We start from the raw sequence: 27,003 nt of genomic DNA, 5'->3' as shown, positions 1-27,003 counted from the left end.
TTTGAATATTGTGTTAAGGGGTATAACCTTAACTTCGATAAATATTTGGTTCGGTGGAGGGCTTTAGTAGTTTAGTTAATAAAAACAAAAGCCGTCATGTTACTGCCACCTAGACGGAGGTGCACTAGCTAATTACTTGCCGATCAAAGTTTTTTTTTTCTATTTTACCTTTTAAACACTAGTTTAGTGAAAAACAACTCAAACGTCATAAGACATAAATTATAAATTACTTAAAAAAAGTTTAAAAAAATACCTTTTTAAACACTAAGTTTAGTGAAAAACAACTCAAACGTCATAAATTATAAATTACTTAAAAAAAGTTACAAAATTAACAAGAACAAAATATTTTAAAAATAGGAATTTGGATAGGAATATGACCTAATAATACTAAATATTTCTTTGTCATGTTGTGCTAAGATCTCAGCTTGTCTTTTTTCGCATACTGTATGAGCACATCCTGTTAAATGGCCAGTGCCCAAACCTCTTTGTGCAACTCATGTTGCATTCCGTATAACCCATGTATATAATGTCACTATGTTATTTTTTTTCCTCACTTTCGTTGTGTTAAGTTGTAATATATGAGTTTTGCTAGCGCATACCAAACCAACTAAAAAAACTAATTCGTGATTTTTTATTTGTTTGGTGGCTTGGTAAGCAAGCTACCTTCAGCATCAGTAAAATCCCTATAATAGGCCGGAATGACAGGGAACCGGGTTCGGACTGCAGGGAACCGTAGCATGGGGAGCTTAGAATCCTTTTGCCCCCGCAAGGCAACAAACCACATTTTTGATTCACAAATGATTGTGATTGTGGAGTTAAGGGTGCTAGACGACTCGCCAATTCTACCCTACCTTTTTCCTTTTTGCGATTGCTGCTTGACTAGAAAAAACCGCATGTTTGGTTCCATATTCAACTTTTTGCCTTAGCAAGCTAGTTTTATTTATGTGTAATAACTTAATATTTAATTTATAATATTTTTGGCTCCTCCTATTTAACGATTCAAGTTCCGCCACCGACTATGTTAATTTTTTCTTACTTTAGTTGTGTGAACACAGGGTAAAATAGCATTTCTAATTTTAGTAACGAGTTAAAAGGAATCCAATAAACATATTTTGTCTTTTATCATGTGTGGTAATATTAATTTTAATTTTAAATAATATAACTCTTGTTGCAAGGTTTGCTGACTCACTAAAGAAACCTCAAACCTCAATTCTGTCTTTATCATCATCATCATTCCTTAATTCTGTCATATGTTTTACAAATGCTCCACAACTCAGTCCAAAATGCATAGATTATTTAATAATAATATTAAATAATAATAATAATAACAACAACAACAACATGTGTTCTTCACAACATCAAACTTTGCAAGTTTTTAACAGAGAATCAGGTCTCAATCTCCCCAAAACATTCACTCGAAAAATCTCTGCTTCTGAGGTTATTATTAATATTAATATTAATATTAATATTATTATTATTATGAATGTACAATGTAAAGCAAATAATATTATTATTATTTTTATTATTGTTGTTGTTGTTTCAGGGTCTTTTAAACAGAATGGGTGTTGCTGGTAAGCTAGTTGGGCATGAAGGGTGTGTGAATACAATCGAGTTTAACTATTGTGGTGATCGGGTGGTGTCGGGTTCTGATGATCGACGAGTAATGTTGTGGAATGTGGCTACTAAGTCCTTGGTCCTTTCGTATGACTCGGGTCACATGGGTAATGTGTTTCAGGCCCGAATCATGCCGTTTACTGATGACCGTGTTATAGTAACATCAGGTGCTGATGGTCAGGTCAGTGATTTTATTTTATAATATAGTAACATATATATTGTATGAGAAAAATTAGCTTAAGTTTTAATGTTTTAATAATTTGGGTTTTTTTTAATGTTTGAATAGTTATTCTTTTAAGTATTTTGATTATGTTGGTCATATAATCAGTCTCATAGTAGTTGTAACACATCTGATTAGATTATAAACATCTTGGACCACAAATAATCAGTTTCATAATTATTCTTCTAATGGGGAAAGTTAATTTACAAATTAAATTAACGTGCTAACTGTGAGAATCAAATAGTGTAATTAAATTACAAGTAACGTAATTGTAATTACATCGTAGTGTAATTACACTATGTTGTAACTACACTATGTTGTATATGTGATTACACTACTGGATTCTCACAGTTTGTACATTAATTTAATTTGTATTTGATCCAAACCCTTCTTCTAATTATGTTGATTATTTTGGCCTTGCTGTTTAAAATTATCCAGTTAAATGTATGTGTCCAAAAAGTTCTAGTTATTTATGGAATTAAAAGGTTAAATAATGAGCAAAATATGTTACAAATTTACAACAATGTAAAATCATGTCAAGTCAGTCTCATTACTAGCTATGGTATTTGGTACAAGAGCACACATATTATTAGACCGTTAACTAACGTGACACGCGTTTAAAAATGTAAATGTTCAAAAGCACGTGTGAATTTATTTACATCCTTGTGTGATAACACGGTTACAAGTGTAAAAACTTATTGTTATGAGTTTTAATTTGCAGGTGAGACTCGGTCAGCTAGCAGAGAACGGTCATGTAGAAACGAAGACATTAGGGAACCACGATGACCGTGTTCACAAACTTGCTGTTGAGCCAGGTAGTCCCCACATATTTTACAGCTGCGGTGAGGACGGAATTGTTCAACATGTAAGTTAAATGATTTAATTAGTTTGACTTTGACCATTATAAAGTCAAAGTGGTTAGTAATTATTACAAAAAATTATGTTTTTTTTTGCAGTTTGATTTGCGCAGTAATTCATCGACAAAGCTTCTAAGTTGCACCACATTCAAAGGATACAAGTACCACCACTCTCCTTCAAACATATTAAGACTAAACACCATAACAATCGACCCACGAAACCCAAACTACTTTTCTCTAGGAGGTTCTGACGAATACGCACGCGTATACGATATCAGAATCCTCCAACGTTACAAGTGTGGGCCCGTCGACACATTCTGCCCAAAACATCTAGTCAAAACAAATAACATCCACATAACCGGAATGTCATATTCCAACACAAGTGAGCTTCTAGTTTCTTACAACGGTGAAGGCGTTTATCTGTTTCAAAAAAATATGGGCTTGGGCCCATACCCGGTTGTGGTTTCAGAAGAGCATTTGAATAGTTTGGAAGAACCGCAGATGTATTATGGGCATAGGAATTCGTTAATGGTTAAAGGGGTTAGTTTTTTTGGGCCTGGTAGTGAGTATGTTATGAGTGGTTCGGATTGTGGTCGTATTTTCGTATGGAGTAAAAGAAATGGTGTAAGTGTTCGTGTTTTGGAAGGCGTTAGTGATTTGCAGATAGTGAATCAAGTTGAAGCGCATCCTCATCATATCCCGGTTCTTGCTTCTGCGGGATTAGATAAAGATATAACACTTTGGGCTCCTTTATCTGATGGCATTTCTCCCCTGCAGCCTCGCGGTTTATAAAAGGTAACGAAATGTGTTAGTTATTATTACAGAAAACAATATTATTATTACTATTATTATTATCGTCATAATCTGAATATTTGAATAAAACAGATGATGAAACCGAACAACTGAGTGAGAAGAATGTGAAGGAATTCGAGGGGTGTGTAACGTCACTTAGTATATTATTACTTGTCGTTTGTAAAGACTGGCACGGGTTATAGTTTAATGCTGTTTTGGGAACCCGGTTACGCATAGTTAGTTAAGTAAAGAATGCAGGTAGTATGCACTTTGTTTATGTTGCTAATGGCGAATTACTATGACTTTTAATTATTTGATCATGTTTTATTCTTATGGTCTTACTTATTTGACCAGTTCGAATGGTGAAACTTGGTAATATTTTTCTAACTTTATTTTAGTAAAAGCACAATAGATATACAGTTATTACACAAATCATGATTATAAATGAGTATATGTTTATTTCTAGCTTGTGTAACTTTATACAATAGTAAGAGATTAAAACAATAAAAAGAGGGTTCAAAAAGATAAGTTATTTCCTCTTTGAAGAGTAAATAGCTTATATTGATCTTACCACTGACCTAGAGTACAATCCATGTCTTCGCACACCAACCGCCTCATCCTTAACTAAACTAAATACGGTCCACTGACAGGTGACGTAATGTAAACCGTCATTCGAATCAAAGCAAGTATCAACCACTCCAAAATCTATACAGATCACATGAATATGACTTAGCAAGTTAGCATCCGTTTAAATGCTTAAACATAGTTATCAGTAAACTTAATAGGATTATAACTTCGCTCGATGCTTGATATCAGTATTTGATTAGTTCATATAGACACAGTCAGACAACCTTACTGAATGATTGATTAATTTGGACACGAATTATAGCAAGCCGCACTAATGTAGCAACCTTTGCACATCTAGAGTATTTTTAAAGTAAAATTCGATTATCGGTGAGTCTACAATAAGTCTCCTTATGATTTAACTCAACCAAACCATATCACAAAAATATATGTTAATCAAAGTTGTGACAATTAGATATATATTCAAGCTTCTAAATAGAGATATTGTTCATTAAAATTAAATATATAACTATACCTTAATCCGATCGTGATTACTGAAAGAATCTAATAAAAGTTAGTTGTTACTTTTAATTCCTTTCATGTGTGATGTGGCTTTCTTTGTGGCCCAATTCCCAGCCCAAAGATACTTACTACCTCAGCCTTTATTTTTCTGTTTTCTCCTGTGTCCCGTAGAACTGTCCAAACTGCTTGACACTCGCTTGAAAATTACTCGTAAAATGTTCATTCGATTTCGGCTCGGTTTGAAAATGAGCCGTTCGGCTCGGTTTGAAAGCAAGCCAAACACAAGCAAAGCCTAGCTCGGTTCAATTCGTTTGCTCGAACTGTTTATTATTTATTAATTTTTATATATTTTTTTATGTATATGTGTAAAACTATACTATTTTTTAAAGTTTTTAAAATTTAAACCTTTGCCGCTTGTTTTATATATGTTTTTTTGTTAACTTTGAGTTTTAGAAATTTTAGAGTTGAAAGTCTTGAATTTATGATATTTTGCAGTTTTAGAAAATTAAAATTGAAAATTTTGTACAAAATCAAGCAAAACCAAGCCGCTCGATTTCAAACCAAACCAAGTTCAAGCACAAAAATATCTCTCGTTTCTTTAAATTTAATCCACTTGGTTCGGCTCGTATTCAAACCAAACAAATATAAGCAAGGCTCCGTTCAGTTCGGCTCGGTTCGTGAACAACCTACTCCTATGTAGAGGTGCACAAAAAAGTCGGGTCCGGACCCGACCCGGAACCAGTTCCTACCCGTACTCGACCCGCGGGTAGGAGGTATAGGATTTCTCCCCGGAGCCGTACCCGGAACCGGTGGAACGGGAACCGGAAATACCTGGTCAAAACCTGAAAAAAACCCGGAGGAACCGGTCAAACCCGGTCAAATACCCGACTATACCCGGAACCGGTTCCAAACCGAACCGGGTTTGATTTTTATTGACCATACACGGAACCGGTTCCTACCCGGTTCCGGATCTACTCCTATGTTTCTACTTTCTAAGCACCCAAAAGCCCAAACCAATATTCATTTAATACAGCCCAATTGTTCATTATAGTTTGCTGAATCCATAAGATTTTTAAATTTTAAACCAGGAATTAAGTGGGGTTTGTAATGATGACGAATAGGAGATGATACGAGGTTTAGCACGATAATGATTAAATTATGTTCATTTTATTATTTACAATTTAGCTCAACGATGTGAACATGTAAAATACAAAACAACATAAAACAATACATTTATCTATAACAATATGAATACATTTACTAAATATCAACATGTAACTAAATATATATCTATAAAGTGCCTTGAGCAACGGTTCGAGACGGGACTGGACCAAAGATGGAATGAGAACGATCTTAGATAGAATTGTTCTAGGTGATCACCGATAGGTGGAACGTGGCAGTGATGGGTGGAAAGGCCTCAAGACATCTGAACAACCATCGGCCGATATGTCTTAAGAAGAAACGATATTTGACAAAACCCTGATTACATATTTAGAATGTAAAACATAAGTACTTCATACTAAAGGTGGCTCACTTGGTTCCGAAAAAGGGGCTCAACGGTTTCAAAGAGTTTAAAATCGAATCCTTTTCATAATTAAAAGAATTTTTGCTTTTAGTTTTATTAATAATTTGTCATTATTACTTGATTTATCATCAACATAAATCACAAAGAAACTCTTCATACATGGTTAACTTTTCACATTATTCACTCTTTTAGTAAATGCAAGACCCTATGTTTTATTTATAAAAAGAAAGTATAAAAGAAAATAGTTTCTTTTTACACAATCTTAACTAATCTTTAATAAATGGATATTATTTTATCACTTTGATCATTACATCTCTTCAAGACTTGAACTACTGTTTGTGATATCCTCCCACCTCACCCCCATTTAATTATTAGTCAAAATAATTATTACATTTATAACAGTTAAATAATATAAAATTTCATTTCTACAAAAAGAAAGTACACCAGAAAAATATGGCTCCGAAGAAAAATTATTTAATTGTCAGTTGCGTTACTTCGTTCTGCAGCTTAATCATTCATTTGCAGGTAACATTTAAGTACCTCTCTATCTCCAGTCCTATAAACCATCATTTTTAACGTTTACTAATGTTCATTTTCTTTCCTTTTTCTATTTAATAAATAAATAAAAAAAGATTTGACCTATGGTTAGTTAGCAGTTCACAATAAAATACTCTATTTACTTTTACATATTTACACGTTATTAACTGATAAATAGAGCTAAATAAAACAGATTTAAAGGGACAAATTAGTTATATTAATTAAAGATCATCTAAAATGCATTTACATAATTATGTAGGACCCGTTGTCCCGGTCATTATTTGTTTAGAATTTTTTATTTTTTAACTCAGGGGTGTTTGGGATTTCTTATTTTTATCTCCTTATAACTTATTGACTTTTGTAAGTTAAAAGAGTATTTGGATAATGTGACTTTTTTAAGTTTTTCACGAAGGGAGAAGGATTTTTGATAAGTTAGGATATTGTAACTTATCAAAAACTCCTTAAATAAGTCAAAAGGAATTATAAATAAGGAATCTCAAACATGGCCTCAGTGAAATCGAATATTTAAAGTTGTACTTATTACTTATTCAGTCAAAATTAAAACAATATATATGTAATATTCTTTTAAATATCATCATATGTGAGTCATTTTTAATTAGTGGTTTAGAATAAAACAAACAATAATCATGTTCGTGTAGTGTAAAGATTTGAACTTAATCAAATAAATTCATAGACGATCAATAAAATATAACAATTAAGCTTGCATTCTTTACATGAACCACCCTTAGGATCGCCAGTTATGTTTTTATCCACTTGGAGTGATCCATTACCAAATTATATATTATGTGCATTGGTAAATATTGTTTCTCTTTTTCAATCAACCAGCCACGGCCTTTTATAAAATTATATATTCTGAACACTTCTAATCCAAATAATATTTAATGTTTGATAGAATAATATTAGAGTAGACACTAGACAATTTCCCTATTTCAGCAATATATTATGCATCATATTTCAAGTTATGGTTAATTTGTTATAAATTTTGACGAGCACCCCAAATTAATGTTCTACACTTTATTAATAGGTGAATACTGCCAACAAGTTAACTAGATAATTAGTATGTGGTAAATATAATATACAAATAAAATGCTAGACTGGTTTACAGTGATTTAACCCTTTGTATCTAGGTCAAGCATTTAAAACATGCAATATTTTCTCTATCTATAAACTAAACACATGTTCACTACTTGCCATTGTCTAAAAGGACTTAAAAATCATTATTAGTGCCCAATTTGAGCACACTGATTAATCCATTAGGCTTAGGGGTGTGGGGCTTCAACGGGGGCGCTAGAGCCCCTCCGCTCGCGCCCCCAGGTGCTAACACCACACCACCAGGGCGCTAACGGGGGCGCTAACGGGGCGCTAACGCGAAAATCCATGCAGGCGTGAGCCTGTTAGCAGGAGAAGAGAAAGAGGAGCTTGTTGAATTTTAGAAAAAGAGCCGTTGGGCTCTTATTAAATTAAAAAAAAAAATTTCCTACATAATACCCCATTTCACCCATTTTTATACCACAACTTCAAACCTTCACCCAAAATCAATTCATCTTCTCAACTTTTTTTAAAAAAAATGGCTGAAAATTGGTACCCAAACCTTGATTCAGATTATATTGACGACGATTTATGGTCGTCACCGCACCAACCGATGTTTTATTCGGAGCCGCAAGAATCATCCGGCTTTCAACCATCCAACACACAACCGTCTCCTAACTTTGTTGTTCCGGAGACACAAGAATCACACGGTGAAGCTACGGGACCAAAAAGACGCGTCCACCGGAAAAAACAACTTGCAACGGACGGGTCGGGACCGGCTTCGACCCCGAGGACGAAACGGAAAGCCACTCCGTGGTCATCGGATGAGAAGGAAGCCTTGTGTCGGGCTTGGATAGTCATTTCTGAGGATCGGCGTTGCGGTAATTGTTTTAACGTTTTTAAAAATGATTTTTAATAAAAAAGTTAAATATAAAAGTTAAATGGAAATCTAATTTATTTATTCATTTTGCAGCCGACTACCAAAAGAGCAAGATTTTTTGGACAAAGGTTAGGGAGACGTTCTACATGATCGTTGGGAGTACAGAGCGGAACGCCGATATGATTTCAGGTCGGTGGTCCGAAATCAGAAAATTTGTCGGCTTGTTTACTAATCTTTTCAACAGGAACAACGGTCGTAAGAGACCAAGTGGCAGTGATGATTTGGCGGTTTACAATTTCACGGTCGAAGAGTGGAAGCAGGAGTGTTTGCGGAGGTATGGGATGGTGAAGACGTGGGACGATTTATTGTTGTGGGAGAGGTTGAAAAGGTGTTCCAAGTGGGTTGAGCTGGTGGCGCCGGACTTTGATGCGGAAGTAAGGGCGAAACGGACTAAAACTAGTTCGTCTGGAGCGTATAGCACTTCAACCAGGTCGGATTGCCGCGTTGGATTCGACCTAAACATTGCGGAGGAGGAAACGTCTTCACCGCCGAGGAGGCGGCCATTGGGAAGGGACGCCAAGGGGAAAAAACCGGCTGAGGGGGAAGCCGTAAACATCGCCAATCTTGTTGAATCCCTCAATAAATTCAACAAAACCATGGAGGTGGTCTCTAATGACAAAAAGGAAAAAAGTCGAATGAGAGATTTGGACTTTCTTACTAGAGACTTCAGTAACCTAAATCCGGTCGATCAAATGCTAATGGAAAAGCAAAAGGAACGTATCCAAAAGAGGTTGATCGAAGAAGACCAAGCCGAAGAATAAGAATAATGTTTTTTTTAGTACTTTAATTTTTATTTTATTTTTAGATATTAATGTGTTTTTTTTATTAATGTGTGTTTTTTTAATAATTTATGAGTTTTTTTAATAATACGTTGTTTGAATATATTTATAAAAAAATAAAAAAAAAATTCGCTGGAGCCCCTCCACACCAGGGCCAGGGGCTCCAACACCCCCCTTATCCAGTTTCTCTCTCTGCCACACGTCATAATATTATTGGTTGGAGCCCCCATTAAAGCCCCCCACACCCCTCAGCCTTGTATGTCAATTTAAGTTCAGTTGGTGTAACGAAATTGGTGGTTTGAATAATTTATATAGTACACCGTACACTTAATCATTAATAAGAAAATTTTGACTTTTTTATATTAGTAGCAGAATCATTAGTTCTAGACCTAAAGAAAATAAACAGAGTCAAGCTTGAACTCGATTTTACCTTGTTTAATACTTTAAATTAAAAATGCTTGTGTAATAGCTCGTTCGAATTATACTGGAAAGCTCAAGCTCCCGCAATTAATAATTTATTTAAACTCAAGTATGACTTTTATATATTTTTATAGCTCAAGACTGAGGCTCGACTCGTTATTAAACAACTTTAGTGTAACTGGTTGCTAGTTGGGGCACTTCAAAAGACTTAGGCCCTGTTTGTTTTTGCCTCTTTTATCTTAATAGAGGAAAACGTCTGATTCGGTCAGACGTAATCAGACGTGGGGCTGTTTGTTTTTTTCTGGCATTAAGAGGTTCAGCGTCTTAACAGCATCTGAACCAGTAAGAGCTTTTAGTGGGTCTGAAAACCTTTTAACCCAAAAAAACATACGTTTGTCTCCGGCCTCCATTAACTTCTAACCCGGAGACTAGGCTCCATCTCCAACGACTAGAGGTTCGTCTCTAGTCTCCACCTCTTAATGATTCAGATTTCAGACATTTGAACTACCTCTTAACATTCAGATGTGGTATTCAGATTCAGACTTAAATCTCTAAAAAAAAACAAACGGGGCCTTACTATCAGCAAACAACCCCCGTTTTACCCGGGTTTTAATCCTAGAACAGTGGTGTTCTCTCAATAACATGCATGTGTTCAAATCGAACTAGGACGCCTAAGAGGTTCTCACAAAAGTTCGTCACATGCATGGTTTGAACCTTGATGCATCCTCTTGTCTCACATACTTAAGCCTAGGATCATTGACATTTACAAACCTTCAAATATTTATTTATTTTATTTACATTATACATACGCAAATATATAGTTGTAGTTGTAATTAAAAGAATATACTCTGTATTTTGAAAAAGAATCAAATGCTACGGTAACTTTTAGTTACTATTTGCAATTTGTTTTTATTAATTTTTAAATTTTCAATTGCTCCCTTGTTAAAAAATAACCTAAAGTTTATAAACCAAGTAAACTATATTACTCATTTTTTTTATTATCGTAAACCATACCGAGCATTATTACAATATCGGTTCCAAGACAAAACGAATGGATATGATACCGGTTCTGTGACGAAACGAATAAATACCAACCAACTACATAGGTATTAGTGTCGTTGATATCGAGACTTGTGTTGATATTTGTTTTGTTTCTATAGTTTTCAATCGATCTATAAAATAGAGACTTGTGTTGATATTTGTTTTGTTTCTATAGTTTTCAATTGATCTAAAACAAAAGCCGACATCCTCTACAAACAGGTGGAGGTGTTTGTATTCTCACGATCGGTATCGATTTTCATCTTTGTTGTTTCCAATCTATATAAAACTTCGCTTAAACGTGTGGATACGTTTATTGGTGTGTACCATTAAGTTAATTTCATCAAAAATATGTATTAATAGTGAAGCTCCAAGCACATACTCAAGTTAACTTACTAACCAGGGGTTTAGTTTAGCTTCAACCTCATTTAGTAGTTGAAGTTTAAGCTTAGGTTAAGTTACAAGATGGCAAAGTCAACTTCTAACAAAAAGATTAAAAAGTTAAGTAAAAAACCATAATAAGTTAATAACACTAATTAAAAACTTGTTCTTAGAACCAAAATATATAACATAACTTCACCATATTAAAATACCCATTTTACCCCTAACACTAGTATCCCTCCCTACCCATTAAAACCACTAACTTAAACCAAGAAAACCAAAACGAAGGGTGGGGTAATAATCCATGTCCCATTTAGTAATTTCACTTCCTTGAGCCAGATGAACCATGATCAGCACCAGTGGCCTGAGACATGTTCTGACCACCCATGGTTAACCTCTGCTTGAGCTGTGTCATCAAGGCTTGATTCTCTTGATTCAGAAGCTGTGCTTTCTTCCTCAGTTTCTCATTCTCTTGCATGATCATACAGTTCTCAATGTACAGCTTTGAGTTCAATCGTTCCATATTTTTTGAACCTGCAATCATACCCACAAAAAATTGAATCAGTAAATCGATTAAGTAAAGAAAACCCACATCAAATCTGTAAAAACACTGCTGATTAACATTAGTTTAAGAAATCTTGAAAAACAGAGCATAACTAGAAATTGGGAAAAAGAACATATTTTCGATTTTGTGAAAAATAATAATGATATAGTGACGATAATGCCATCGAATAAGTAAATAAAACCCACATCAAATCTGTAAAAACATCACTGATTGACGTTAATTTAAGAAATCTTGAAAAACAGAGCATAGCTAGAAATTGGGTTTTTTTTTCTTTTTCGATTTTATGAAAAATAATAATGAAATAGTGGGGATCTGGAAGTGGTTATTAAACTAAATTAACATAAAATGATTGAAATTTGGTTATTAACACAAGGATTTGTTCAAAATCAGTCAATTTTTGGGAAAACAGAGCAATTACAAACTTGAAATTGAGAAATCTTTTAACTTTGTGAATAATAATAATAATAATGAAATAATGAAGCTCTATTTGTACTTAATAGGCTTATTTAATATTAAAACCTTGAACATTTGGTTGATCACACAAGAATTTGTTAAAATAACATGGATTTAATAAAAACAGAGTAAAACAGGGGATGTGAAAAATGAGAAATTTATGAAATATGTGTGTGTTTCATGGGTGAAACAGTGAGTGTTTAACGACAAAAAGGATTAAAAGAATGAAAAAGAAGACAAAAGTTTCAATGTTTTCAAAAAAGATCACCTTTGGAAGCAGAAGAAGAAATAAAGAAAAGAAACTCTGTTTTTTTTATGACTTTTGAATAACAGATGCAGAGGTATAAGAAGACGCAAGAACAGTGAAGTATATATAGTTGGAAAATTGAGGGGGGGGGGGGGGGTAGGGTGGTCCTGTGAAGGGAAGAAGGCGTCTTGTAGGGGTTTAATGTTTTGAGAAAATTCTGAAAATAGTCCAAAGTAACAGAGATAAACTGAAAATAGTCTAAATTAAATTCAATTCTGAAAATAGTCCTCCCAATCTATCCCCCACGTGAGATTGAGGTTCGTGACGTAAGATTTGGGTATTCTATCAGAAACTGACACGTGTCATTCCACAGATAAAGTTTCATTGAAATTTGACTTGGCCGATAGTTATCAAGTGAAAATACCTTTCTGAAAAACCATAGGTTTGGAAAGAAAGTTGTCTGTCACGTGAAGTTTCAAAGTCATCGTTATCCGCGTTTTTTTGAAATGCATCTCCTCGGACGCATTCCAAATGAATTTCGTCAGCTACGTTAAATTTCAAAAAAGTTGGAAAAAAACGATACGTTTACAAAAAACATAGTATTTGTCCGATGATTTATAATAAAGTAAAAAAAAACGATGAGTTTACAAAAAAGTTTAATACAAACGATAATTTAGCTCTGAATTTTATCTTCTCAGTTGATTTTCATTAAAGTTTTATAAAAATCCGAAAAATTTGTATTTTCCTTAAATGTTCTCCCACTTCAACCAAATTATATTGTAGAACAATGAAATTAAAGAGAGGTGATCAGGTTGAAGTTATTGATCTGGGTGATTGGTTTGACTGTAAGGCCCCGTTCCGGTAGCCCTACTTTAGCGTCGGATTTACTCATAAACACAGTTCTTGCAATCAGAGTTAATTAAAACTTTCGCTGAAACGTTTACTTGAAACATTTGTTACAAAACATTCAATCTCTTCTTTGATACCATAAAACAAATCATTATATTTAAAACATCTTTTCTTCCATCTTCAGATGCCAGCCGTTCAATCCATGCCATGTGTCATCCTTATGCCTTCTCGATAAACATATATACCTGCGTGCATACTAAAAGTCAGCCACGCTGAGTGAGTTCTAGTTAATCAGGCGACATACGATACATACACATATCTTCCATACACGCATATCTTATCCTGGTATAATTGTCCATAAGAGGACGTCACATAATATCTATTAAAAGAACTATTACTATTACCATACTATTTATATTCTCCATAGAAGGACACTCTATATATATTTTCTCCATAGAAGGAACATCCTATATACTTTCATAGAAGGAACATTATGCTTTCCATTAAAGGAACACTATGCTTTCCATCAAAGGAACAATATACTTTCCATTAAAGGAACACTATGATTTCCATCAAAGGAACACTCTGTATATTATCCGTATAGGGAACTCTGTATATAAGTTATCATTTAATATCCATATAAGGAGACAATCATAGCTATTCTTGGCAATACGTGCAATATCCGAATATCGTTCACGTATCGACAAGTAATCATCCCTGCATTACATACAATATCCATATCTTTATTTATAACCTAACGGTACATGCAATATCCGAAGATCGTTCACGTACCGACAAGCAATCATTCATATCGTACACATATATCACATAGGGCATACACTTATCACTTAGGATAAGTGTATTGACTGATCACATCGAGTATGCACACATCCCCGAAAACATAACAAGGAAGTGGGGCTAGAAACTCACCTGAACTCGGTTACTTCTTCTGCTAACGGTTACTCCTTCTTGAGCTGTGCGCGTCTAACTGTTTAATAATTACAGTATTAAGTACCGCTCTAGTCATCTCATTGCTACTTAATTAGTCTTTCACGTCTAAGCTGTTTTACTTCATTAAATCATTACCTGGTTAGTTAATCGTTACTCATTAACCTTTAAAGGTATCTTTCATAAATTGCCAAACTCCAAGGGCTGTTATGTAATTATATAATTCTTTTCTAAGTCCATGGACCATTCTGTCTTTATATTAAACTCCTAGTTCGTTACTTTGCCCTTAACGAATTGGGTAAAGAATCATCCTCTGATTCGCTAAGATCTCATAACGAACTAGCTAACGAATCACCCTCTGATTAGCTAAGCTCCCATAACGAACTAGCTAACGAATCACCCTCTGATTCGCTAAGCTCCCATAACGAACTAGCTAATGAATCACCCTCTGATTCGCTAAGCTCCCATAACGAACGAGCTAACGAATCACCCTCTGATTCGCTAAGCTCCCATAACGAACGAGCTAACGAATCACCCTCTGATTCGCTAAGCTCCCATAACGAACTAGCTAAAGAATCACCCATAACGAATCACCCATAGTTCTTATCCAGACTTTGACTCTAGGGTCAAAGTCAAAATCGTCAAGAACAGCAAATAGTCAACAGATCTTAGATCTGCAATTAAACCTTAGTTTCTTAACCAAATATCACGATTTTGGTATCAACGGAATCGTCTGACCAGCGCCTACAAACCCCAACCATCAAATCGGCCTAACATCGATGTTTAAGGAGTGCGATTTAGGCATATAGGTTACGGGTTCTTTTAGGTTAACAATTAACCTATCAAATGCTAATCAATTCTAGTAATATTTGTTGTTTTGGGTTCGTTTATAACAAACTAACACAGATCTATGATTTCCCAAATCAAACCGAACCTATACGAACAATTTCTAACTATAAACGTATCTTGAACGAGTCGAACTACGAACACGGTTAAGCCTTGATGTTGTTTTGGTCCATCACGACGTTCCAGCACCAACAAGCTCGGGTTTTCGCCTTGGGATCTTGGTTCGGGTTATAAGATGGTGTTGTGTGTGTTTTCTAAGGTATAGGCTAGTGTGTAGATTAGGATAAAAATGGAAAGGATTAGGGTTTAAGGGGTATTTATACTCCCTTAAGCCCATGGACCTAAGGTCCATCTTTCCCTTTTGGTCTATAATTAAGTCCATCTAAAAGCCTACTTATCCTATCATATTTTATTATTATTATTACTATCTGAACGAAAAATTGGGATGTTACAAGTCTTCCCTCTTTAAAGAGGTTTCGTCCCCGAAACCTAGCTTATTCCTTGTAGGAGGAACACTTCTTGCATTCACGCACTTTCTTGGATCGTCTTTGCTTTATGGGTCACCCTTCTTACTCCTAACTTGCAGTTATCGAGCTGTGTTCATGTTCTTTAGCTATTTAAGGTAGCTTGTCCATGAGACCCCCGGTATTACAAGTCTTGTTTCGTCCTTCCAAGGGACCATGTTTCGTTCTACTTAACACTATTGTCTAAAAATAACTTTTATCGCAACACAATAATCATTCATAATCAAAATCAACTCATAATAGTTTCTTAGCATAATTAATTCAAACAACGCCAGTCTAAGCTTTAAATAATACATAAAAACACGCGTTAAGTCATTGATAATTAAAACACATACTAAAACTTATGGCTAGTAACTAGCCTTCTTGAACGGTCTTTCTAAGCATAACAAGGAAACTGTTAAACCTCAAGCACTCTTCTCTGCTTCATGTCCTTCCTTCGGCTTCTTGCAATCCCTTTCTAGGTGCCCACGTCCTCCACAGTTGTGACACCTATGGTAATCATTACATTCCCAAGAGGAATGTCCTGTTCTTCCACACCTGTAGCAAACACCTAACCCCATTCGACACTCTCCTGGGTGCTTCTTCCCGCATTTTTCACAAACAGTGAACTCCTCTTGCCTTGCCTTCTTCTCACGTGGGTTATCTTCATCAGCTTCACTTGGTTTTAGGGCTGGGTTCCTTTTCTTCATTTCAACCTCCTCATCTTCCACTTCCACATCATCTGCCGCCAGATCATCATAAACCACTTGTGCTAAGTCAACTGCAGAGTCAAAGGTAGCAGGTTTGCTAGTCCTGACTAACATGCGGACCTTCTGGGGAAGTCCCCTGATGTAGCACTTGATCCGTTTCGCCTCAGTGTCACCATGTCAGGAACCACCTAGACATGCAGTTGAATTCAGTGGTGTACTCACGATGTGTCATCTTGTCCGCCTTCAGATTCAGAAATTTCATCTCGGCCCTCTCGACCTCAGCATCAGCACAGAACCTTTTCATCACTAACTCCTTCAGGTCATCCCACCTCATTGTCTTAATCTCCTCTCGGGTCTTCCTTTGTTCCACAGTTTCCCACCAGTACATAGCCTCATCTTCAAATGACTGAGTTGCATAACCCACTGCTTGGTCGGGACGGCATTCGCTAATACGGATTTTCTTGTCCATTGTGGTTATCCATTAGAGAGTAGCGATTGCGTCTCCCAAACCAGTCAGCTTTGGCGGGTCGCATCATTTGAAGGACTTATAGTTGCACCCATCTTGGCCTCTTTTCCTGTCAGCGACCTTCACAGACTTATCCTCACTCGAGGCCTATCTTTCTCCTTCCCCATCCTTCCTACCATCACCACCCGCCCCTTCAGCAGTTCGTTCACGGCTTCCAGCAGATCTTTCGGGATTCAGGTTCTTCACAGCAACAACTACAGCTTGAACAATGGCTTCTTGAACTGTAGGGCTAAGTTGAACCTCTTCGTTGTTGTTCTGGTCTCCTCCAGCTGTGCTTCCTTCATCTTCGGTGTTAGAAGTTGTTTCCACCGAAGGTTGCTGGACACGACGAGGCCTGCCACGACGTCCAGTGCGACTTCCAGTTCCCACATTTCCACCCGTTCCAGCCATCGTATTCTAAAAGGGAAAACACAAACGTCATCACTCGAGGAATTATTTAGCACGTGATTCGTAAGGTAAGTAGTTAATGACGTTGATCAAGTGTAATTAACTATTTGCATTACTCCTCAGGTTCAAAATATTTCCCTTTATGATTTCACTTGTGCTGATTTCTACTCTTAAACAGTTAAGCAATCAAAATCAATTAATCCTATCCCTAACCTACGCTCATTCTTCATTTAGCAATTAAGCTAACATTAACATACATTATTTACCATACTCTTTACCCTTACTGAGCTTGCTTGAGTGACACATGGCTATCTTGAACTGGTATCTTCTTTCTTTTCTTACTTTAATCCCATTCTCTGTTCGAGTCTAAGCATATAGGATGCTTAAATCTCTCGAACTTTGCTTTGGTACCAACTTGTAAGGCCCCGTTCTCGGTAGCCCTACTTTAGCATCGGATTTACTCATAAACACAGTTCTTGCAATCAGAGTTAATTAAAACTTTCGCGGAAATGTTTACTTGAAGCATTCGTTACAAAACATTCAATCTCTTCTTTGATACCATAAAACAAATCATTATATTTAAAACATCTTTTCTTCCATCTTCATATGCCAGCCGTTCAATCCATGCCATGTGTCATCCTTATGCCTTCTCGATAAACATATATACCTGCGTGCATACTAAAAGTCAGCCACGCTGAGTGAGTTCTAGTTAATCAAGCGACATACGATGTAACACCCCGACCAAAGGCGGATTATACATCGGGGCACCACATATTGTTTCATTACTCGTGACACTATTGGGTGTCAATATTTAATAAATACATTCATTCGCGCACGCGCAAAGTAGACATAAGATAACATAAATCATCATAAATCAATATATTATAAATCATAATATTCGAACAGCAAAAACTTGTCTTGATACATTTTAATCTAGGTCCAAAATAAAGAAAACTTCCTATGTGTCCACAAGCTCCAAAACAGCTACTGCAAACCTGAACATGTGTTAAAATAAACGTCAAACACTTGCGTGTTGGTGAGAAATCAAGTTTAATACAATACATAGATAACAATAAATCTGCGCGCAACATGTGTATGTCTGGTTTTCAACAAGGGTGTAATCTGATCGGGATCAACTCTAAGATTCATAGACTGCCAGTGCTCACAATTGAGCTCACAAACAAGACAAACTGTGCATGTGCAAACAAAAGAGAAAATCATAAACGATAGTTCTCCCGTGTTCATCTAATGGTACCATGAGAACTGCGGAATAGACCGACAAGACGGTTAATGATCCACACATACAAATAAACAGCCAAGTCTACGTCCTCAACACATGGGATACTGCGCGACTAAAGTTCATAAACAAGTTTAAGACTCTAAGTTTGTATGAACACATGAACATCCCAAAACATTAAAAGCAAAAAGGGATTAGGTACGAGATTACTCACTTGATAAACGATGCGGTGTAAGATAAAGCAAGAACCAACTTTAAACAAGCACAAGTTAACCTATAAATAAGATTATTGTTTTAATGACTTGTTTTAAGTCTTGATTATAAGTTAGCATAATTAATAAGTAAATTATTATATATAATATATATTACCGGAAAAGCAGGGCAGAACAGGGAGGAAGACGGAGGCAGAGAGGAAGACGGCAGAGAGAGCAAGGAGCAAGAGAGATTAAGTGTTTTGTGTGTGTAGTGTTAGGAAAAATAATACTATTATTTATAGAGAAACCCTAGGGAACACAAAATCCCTAGAAAAAGGGGAAAAGATCTCAAAAAGCAAAAGATTCCAAAAGCAAAAGATATCAAAAGATATGGCAGCTGCAGGGGGCAAGATAAAGCTGACAGGGAACAGTAAAAAGGCATGGGCAGATCAGATAAAGGTACTGGTCAAGCATGGAAAAAGCAGATCTCCAAAGATAATGTCAGTCACTTTTTCTGACAACCAATGGGGTTGGTGCGCATGCTGCGCCGAAAGTAACTTTTCAGACATAAAGCAGATTAGGTCAACGGCTCAAAAGATAAGACATCACAAAAGAAAACGGCTAGATTAAACAGAAGAAAACTCAAAGGGTTTAGCGCGAGAAAGCTCGAGCGCGAAGGCAGACACAGAAGGTCAAGAGAGCGCGAGCGCGAAGGCAGACAGAACCAACCTTAACGCGTCGCGGGAAGAACTACATTTCTAAGCGCGCCGCGGGAAGAATCATATTTCTTAGCGCACCGCGGGAGGAACTAAAATTCCTAGCGCGCCGCGGGAAGAACTATAATTCTTCGCGCGTCGAGGGATGAACTACGATTCTTAGCGCGCTGCGAGAAGAACTACAATCCTTAGCGCGTCGCGGGAAGAACTACCGTTCTTAGCGCGCTGCGAGAAGAATTACAATTCTTAGCGCGCTGCGAGAAGAGTTCGTCTCGCGTATTGCTGAAACAGGTGGTCATCACGCAGGATTCCTTGTAAGGGGTCTGGCGCGTGGAGCTGCGCAGACAACCTTAGGCGGGAAGGAACAAAGGACAAGCAAAGAGTTAGAAGAAAAAGAGGGAAACAAGGCGTAAGGGCGGGACGGCGACAAGAGGGAAAAGAAGGCGGAAAGAGAGGAGGAGAGGGACGGGACGGCGGAAAGAAAGAGAGAGAAAGAGGCGGGAAGAAAAATATATTATTATTATTAAAAGTAAAATATAAGTATAAATAAATATTAAATCACAAAAGAAAGAGATCGGATAAGGGAAACGGGTACCTGGGTCGGGTCGGATCGGGTCAGATGTCACAGTCTCCCCTACTTTAAGAAATTTCGTCCCGAAATTTATCTTGAAGTAGGTTGCGCAGAGAACAGGTGCGGGTACTTGATCTTCATTTGATCTTCCCTTTCCCATGTAAACTCGGCTCCGCGCTTGGACTCCCAGCGAACTTTCACGATAGGGATACGACTGCGCTTGGTTTGCTTAACCTCGCGATCCATAATCTCAACAGGCTTCTCAACGAAATGCATAGTTTCATCAACTTGAACTTCATCAAGTGGAATGTGAAGGTTCTCGTCAGCTAAACACTTCTTGAGATTGGATACATGGAACGTTGGATGCACATTACTGAGCGCGGGCGGCAGGTCAAGTCTGTAGGCAACTTTTCCCACACGCGCGAGAATCTTGAATGGACCAACATAACGAGGAGCAAGCTTACCTTTCTTCCCAAAGCGGACAACACCCCTCCAGGGCGACACTTTGAGGAGAACAAGATCACCAACTTGAAATTCGAGAGGCTTCCGCCTACGATCTGCGTAACTCTTCTGTCGGCTTCGGGCAGTCAGCAGATGATCACGGATCTTGGCGATTTTATCGGTTGTCTCTTGAACCAGTTCGGGTCCTGTGATTTGAGCTTCTCCCACTTCGTTCCAACAAATCGGGGAGCGGCACTTACGACCGTAAAGTGCTTCAAATGGGGCCATACCGATACTGGAATGATAGCTGTTATTATAAGAGAACTCGATCAAAGGCAGGTGCGAATCCCAATTACCTCCAAAATCAAGAACACAAGATCGGAGCATATCCTCAAGAGTTTGAATAGTTCGCTCAGACTGACCGTCAGTCTGGGGATGATATGCCGTACTCATGTCCAAGCGAGTTCCTAGCGCAGATTGGAGAGATTTCCAAAAGCGAGATATAAAACGGCCATCGCGATCGGATATGATGCTCAAAGGAGTACCATGGCGGCAGACAATTTCCTTGACATAAAGCTACGCGAGTTGCTCAACACGGTAGTTTTCACGAATGGGCAGAAAGTGAGCAGACTTAGTCAAACGATCCACTATTACCCAAATGCTATCATGTTTGCTTGCTGTCAAAGGTAACTTGGTAATAAAGTCCATCGCTACACATTCCCATTTCCACGTAGGAATTTCTGGTTGTTCGAGCAAACCAGATGGGCGTTGGTGTTCAGCTTTCACTTTAGAACAAGTCAGACATTTAGCTACGAACACAGCAATGTCCTTTTTCATACCGGGCCACCAATAAGTAATGCGCAAATCCTTGTACATCTTATCAGCGCCGGGATGAATAGAATACCGAGATTTATGCGCTTCACTCAGGATATCAGCGCGAAGATTCTCATCAAAGGGAATCCAGATGCGATTAAGATAGCAGAGAATTCCACTCAGATTAGGGACAAAGTGCGCTTCCGCGCCACACGCTAACTCGGCGCGAAGGTTACCATTACTGATGGATGCGCGCTGCGCGTCACGAATACGCGATTCAAGGTTGCTTTGAATCGGCGCGAAGTGAAGCTGGGTGCGCGGCAAGATACAGTTAAGCTGGCAGGGTTTTCGGCTGAGCGCATCGGCTACCACATTAGCCTTACCAGGATGATACCGGATCTCACAATCGTAATCGCTGATGAGTTCGTTCCATCGGCGTTGCCTCATGTTGAGTTCCTTTTGATCAAAGATATGCTGAAGGCTTTTATGGTCAGTGTAGAGGATACACTTAGTACCATAGAGGTAGTGTCTCCAGATCTTCAAGGCAAAAACAACTGCACCTAGTTCGAGATCGTGAGTTGTATAATTCTTTTCATGAACCTTGAGTTGCCTTGATGCGTAAGCGATAACCTTGCCTCGTTGCATAAGAACACAACCGAGACCTTGGTTGGAGGCATCGCAATACACGACAAAATCATCATTACCCTCAGGTAGCGCAAGAACAGGAGCTTCACACAACAGACGCTTGAGCGTCAGAAAGGCTTCTTCTTGCTTCGAGCCCCAAATATACGGTTTACCTTTGTGCGTTAGAGCTGTTAAAGGCAAAGCGATCTTCGAGAAGTTCGAAATGAAGCGCCGGTAATAACCAGCTAAGCCCAGAAAGGAACGGATCTCGGAAGGAGAGGATGGCGTAATCCAGTTCTTGATTGCTTCAATTTTGGATGGGTCGACATGAATACCCATCTTGTTAACAACATGACCAAGAAACTGTACTTCATCAGACCAGAATTCACACTTGGAAAGCTTAGCATAGAGCTGCTCGGTTCGAAGCTTCTGCAACACCAACCGGAGATGTTGCTCATGCTCGGCCTTGGTCTTAGAATACACCAGAACATCATCGATAAACACGATCACGAATTTATCCAAGAAAGGCCTACACACCCGATTCATTAGATCCATGAAAACGGCGGGTGCGTTGGTTAGACCGAAGGACATGACCAAGAATTCAAAATGGCCATAACGAGTTCGAAAAGCAGTCTTCGGAACATCTTCATCGCGGATGCGCAACTTGTGATAGCCAGAGCGGAGATCAATCTTGGAGAAACAAGAGGCACCTTGGAGTTGATCGAAGAGGTCGTCAATACGCGGTAAGGGATACCGGTTCTTAATGGTGAGTTTGTTCAACTCGCGGTAATCAATACACATGCGAAACGATCCATCTTTCTTTTTAACGAACAACACCGGAGCACCCCAGGGCGAAGAGCTAGGGCGGATGAATCCTTTAGCAGTCAACTCTTGAAGTTGGCTTGCCAATTCTTGCATCTCAGCGGGTGCAAGACGGTAAGGAGATTTAGCTACGGGGGAAGCACCAGGGACAAGATCAATACGGAACTCGACTTCACGAGCGGGGGGGATACCAGGAAGATCATCAGGAAAAACTTCAGGGAAATCACGCACAACAGGGATATCGCGAAGCTTCTTTTCTTCAGCAGGTTTAACCACATGGGCTATGAATGCAATACACCTTTTCCTCATGAGTCTTCGGGCTTCGGCGCAAGACATAAGCTTAAGACCGCAGGAGGGTTTTTCGCCGTAGATGTGAAGATCACCATTTTCTCGAGGTATGCGAATCATCTTCTTGGCACAAATAACTTCGGCGCGATTCTTCGAGAGCCAGTCCATACCAATGATAACATCAAAGCTCCCAAGAGGCATGGGGATGAGGTCGATCAGAAAATCGTTTTCGTTAAGGTTAAGCGTGCAATCTTTAATCACAGAGTTAATTAAAACAGTTTCACCGTTAGCCAATTCAACTGAAAAATCTTCTTTTAAGTTATCGCGCGGTCGCGCAAGCTTCTGCTCGAAGGCGCGAGAAATAAAACTTCGATCGGCGCCAGTATCAAAAAGTATAGAAGCATAAAATCCGTTAAGCAAAAATGTACCATTAACTACGTCATTATTCGCTTGCGCTTGGTGCGCGGTTATGTTAAAAGCTCGTCCACGCGTTACTTGGTTTGAAATCTGGTTCACCGGATTCGCTTGTGTGATTTGCACTTGTAGCCTTGGGCACGCGTTCCGGAAATGACTGGGATCACCGCAGTTAAAGCACGATCTGGGTCGTGGGTTTTGGTAGGTTAGTTGTGGGTTCTGCGGGTAGACTGGTGGTGTTGGCGCAATTGGATTGGCGGGAAGGACTCTACAGTTTTCTGCAAGGTGACCAGCGCGGCCACATCGGGTACAAAGTCGACATGGGACTTGAGGTGGGTGGTGGAGTCTACAGGTTGGGCAAAAGGGGTGGTTTCCTGTGTAAGGTTTCTTAGTTGGCGGGGCAGGGAGTGCTGGATTGGTTAAGGCATAGTTGTGGGCTACAGGAGGTGTTGGGTAGGCTGACAGAGGGTTAGGCGCGTAAACTGGAGGTTGGTAGATGGGTTGCTGGACAATGGGCAGGTTGGTAAGCGCATAGGCTTTGCGCCTGCGCTTGAGGTTGTTACGGTTTGAGGGTTCTGGTTTGGTTTCTGTTGGTTCAGGGACAGTCTTGGTGAGTTTGGTCTTCTCAGATCCCCGCAGGAACAGGGTTCCTGCTCTGACATGGTTGTCGCTGAGCACAGCGGCCAACTCGATGGCGTCAGAGAGGGTTACTGGGTTTCTGGCCCATACAGAATCTTGAATTTCCATGGGGAGACCCCCAAGGAATTTCTCTATGGCTCGGCGGGAAGGGGTAACAAGGTGAGGGACAAGCAGGCTTAGTTCATGGAAGCGCGTCGCGTACTCGCGCGCTTCACCGCTGTATTGCTTCAAGTTCCAGAATTCTTCCTCCAGGCGCTTAACTTCGTTGGGAGGGCAGAATTCTCGCGTCAGAATTTCCTTAAATTCCTCCCAGAGCATGCTGGTAGCAGCCTCTGCGCCACGCGCATGAGCTACTCCATTCCACCATGTAAGCGCTCTGGATTCCAGGACACTGGAAGCATATAGGGTTCGTCTGTCTGAGGGGCATTGGGTGTGGAGGAAAGTGTTTTCTATTTTCTCAAGCCACTGGAGCATCACGGTGGCTCCTTCAAGACCTGTGAACTTTGGAGGGTTACCCGCGTTAAAGGACTTAATGTTGTAACCAGAGGTGTTGGTATTGTTTTGGCTCAAGGCTTGGGCTATTGCGGCGGCCATTTCCTGGGAACGTTGCTGCGAGCGTCTGCGCGCGGCTTCTTTCTTCTTGAGATGGCGACGAGATAGCGGAGGCATTCTATAAAAGTTTTAATTTTAGTTAATATCTTGGTTTTAGCACAAAGTATAACCTCGAAAAGCTTGGTTTCACGGAGTCAGTTACTGTCAAAAGTTAAAGTAAAATAAATGACCCTAAATGCAGACTTAATAAAGGTAACAAATTCGAATCAAGAAATCGACAATTCATGTATCACCATGACTTTCGGAATTCCCAATTTAAAATATACGAGCAAACGAGTATTGGAGATTGACGATTCATGTATCACCATGACTTTTCAATCTTCAATATAAAATATACAAGAAAATGAGTATTGGAGGTTGACAATTCATGTATCACCATGACTTTTCAAGTCTCCAACCTCAGAACATAATCGTAAATGGAAATTGAAAATCAACTATTCATGTATCACCATGACTTTTCGGATTTTCAAAGCCCAACAAACGAATATGCAAGAAAAATCAATAAAAATCGAAATTCAGCAAAAGTCGAAATATCGCGAAATAAATCATAAAATCATATACTGCGCAAGCGCGAGCATATTCATAAACAACGAGTAATTAACAATAAGCGCGCAAACATGAGATTTCTCTCATGCGCGAGAAGGGACTCTTAGGTATTCTAGGCCGTTACGTCTAACCACCTATCCTAAAGTCAACGAGCTCTGATACCAATCTGTAACACCCCGACCAAAGGCGGATTATACATCGGGGCGCCACATATTGTTTCATTACTCGTGACACTATTGGGTGTCAATATTTAATAAATACATTCATTCGCGCACGCGCAAAGTAGACATAAGATAACATAAATCATCATAAATCAATATATTATAAATCATAATATTCGAACAGCAAAAACTTGTCTTGATACATTTTAATCTAGGTCCAAAATAAAGAAAACTTCCTATGTGTCCACAAGCTCCAAAACAGCTACTGCAAACCTGAACATGTGTTAAAATAAACGTCAAACACTTGCGTGTTGGTGAGAAATCAAGTTTAATACAATACATAGATAACAATAAATCTGCGCGCAACATGTGTATGTCTGGTTTTCAACAAGGGTGTAATCTGATCGGGATCAACTCTAAGATTCATAGACTGCCAGTGCTCACAATTGAGCTCACAAACAAGACAAACTGTGCATGTGCAAACAAAAGAGAAAATCATAAACGATAGTTCTCCCGTGTTCATCTAATGGTACCATGAGAACTGCGGAATAGACCGACAAGACGGTTAATGATCCACACATACAAATAAACAGCCAAGTCTACGTCCTCAACACATGGGATACTGCGCGACTAAAGTTCATAAACAAGTTTAAGACTCTAAGTTTGTATGAACACATGAACATCCCAAAACATTAAAAGCAAAAAGGGATTAGGTACGAGATTACTCACTTGATAAACGATGCGGTGTAAGATAAAGCAAGAACCAACTTTAAACAAGCACAAGTTAACCTATAAATAAGATTATTGTTTTAATGATTTGTTTTAAGTCTTGATTATAAGTTAGCATAATTAATAAGTAAATTATTATATATAATATATATTACCGGAAAAGCAGGGCAGAACAGGGAGGAAGACGGAGGCAGAGAGAGCAAGGAGCAAGAGAGATTAAGTGTTTTGTGTGTGTAGTGTTAGGAAAAATAATACTATTATTTATAGAGAAACCCTAGGGAACACAAAATCCCTAGAAAAAGGGGAAAAGATCTCAAAAAGCAAAAGATTCCAAAAGCAAAAGATATCAAAAGATATGGCAGCTGCAGGGGGCAAGATAAAGCTGACAGGGAACAGTAAAAAGGCATGGGCAGATCAGATAAAGGTACTGGTCAAGCATGGAAAAAGCAGATCTCCAAAGATAATGTCAGTCACTTTTTCTGCCAACCAATGGGGTTGGTGCGCATGCTGCGCCGAAAGTAACTTTTCAGACATAAAGCAGATTAGGTCAACGGCTCAAAAGATAAGACATCACAAAAGCAAACGGCTAGATTAAACAGAAGAAAACTCAAAGGGTTTAACGCGAGAAAGCTCGAGCGCGAAGGCAGACACAGAAGGTCAAGAGAGCGCGAGCGCGAAGGCAGACAGAACCAACCTTAACGCGTCGCGGGAAGAACTACATTTCTAAGCGCGCCGCGGGAAGAATCATATTTCTTAGCGCGCCGCGGGAGGAACTAAAATTCCTAGCGCGCCGCGGGAAGAACTATAATTCTTCGCGCGTCGAGGGATGAACTACGATTCTTAGCGCGCTGCGAGAAGAACTACAATCCTTAGCGCGTCGCGGGAAGAACTACCGTTCTTAGCGCGCTGCGAGAAGAATTACA

General features: G+C 38.5%; 1 protein-coding gene across 1 annotated transcript; it reads left to right on the top strand.

Annotated features, from left to right (window-relative positions):
- Positions 1-698: 698 nt before the first annotated feature.
- On the top strand, positions 699-3,483 carry LOC143536252 (uncharacterized). The gene is made up of 5 exons (XM_077030286.1): positions 699-895; positions 1,176-1,437; positions 1,544-1,795; positions 2,556-2,699; positions 2,791-3,483. The coding sequence occupies exons 1-5, from the start codon at positions 699-701 to the stop codon at positions 3,481-3,483; spliced, it is 1,548 nt and encodes a 515-aa protein (XP_076886401.1).
- The last annotated feature ends 23,520 nt before the right edge of the window (positions 3,484-27,003 follow it).

This window comes from Bidens hawaiensis, unplaced genomic scaffold (genome assembly GCF_021521415.1).
Source record: "Bidens hawaiensis isolate Kalapana, Puna unplaced genomic scaffold, B.hawaiensis_p1.1 tig00010770_1, whole genome shotgun sequence".
NCBI lineage: Eukaryota > Viridiplantae > Streptophyta > Magnoliopsida > Asterales > Asteraceae > Bidens > Bidens hawaiensis.
This window is presented reverse-complemented; position numbering and strand designations above follow the sequence as displayed.

Bases quoted from the DNA above. Each gene is read 5' to 3' on its own strand.
- LOC143536252 (XM_077030286.1), top strand. From the start codon at position 699: ATGACAGGGAACCGGGTTCGGACTGCAGGGAACCGTAGCATGGGGAGC. The intron at 1,438-1,543 runs GTTATTATTAAT...TTGTTGTTTCAG, and splicing joins GAAAAATCTCTGCTTCTGAG to GGTCTTTTAAACAGAATGGG. The intron at 1,796-2,555 runs GTCAGTGATTTT...TTTAATTTGCAG, and splicing joins CATCAGGTGCTGATGGTCAG to GTGAGACTCGGTCAGCTAGC.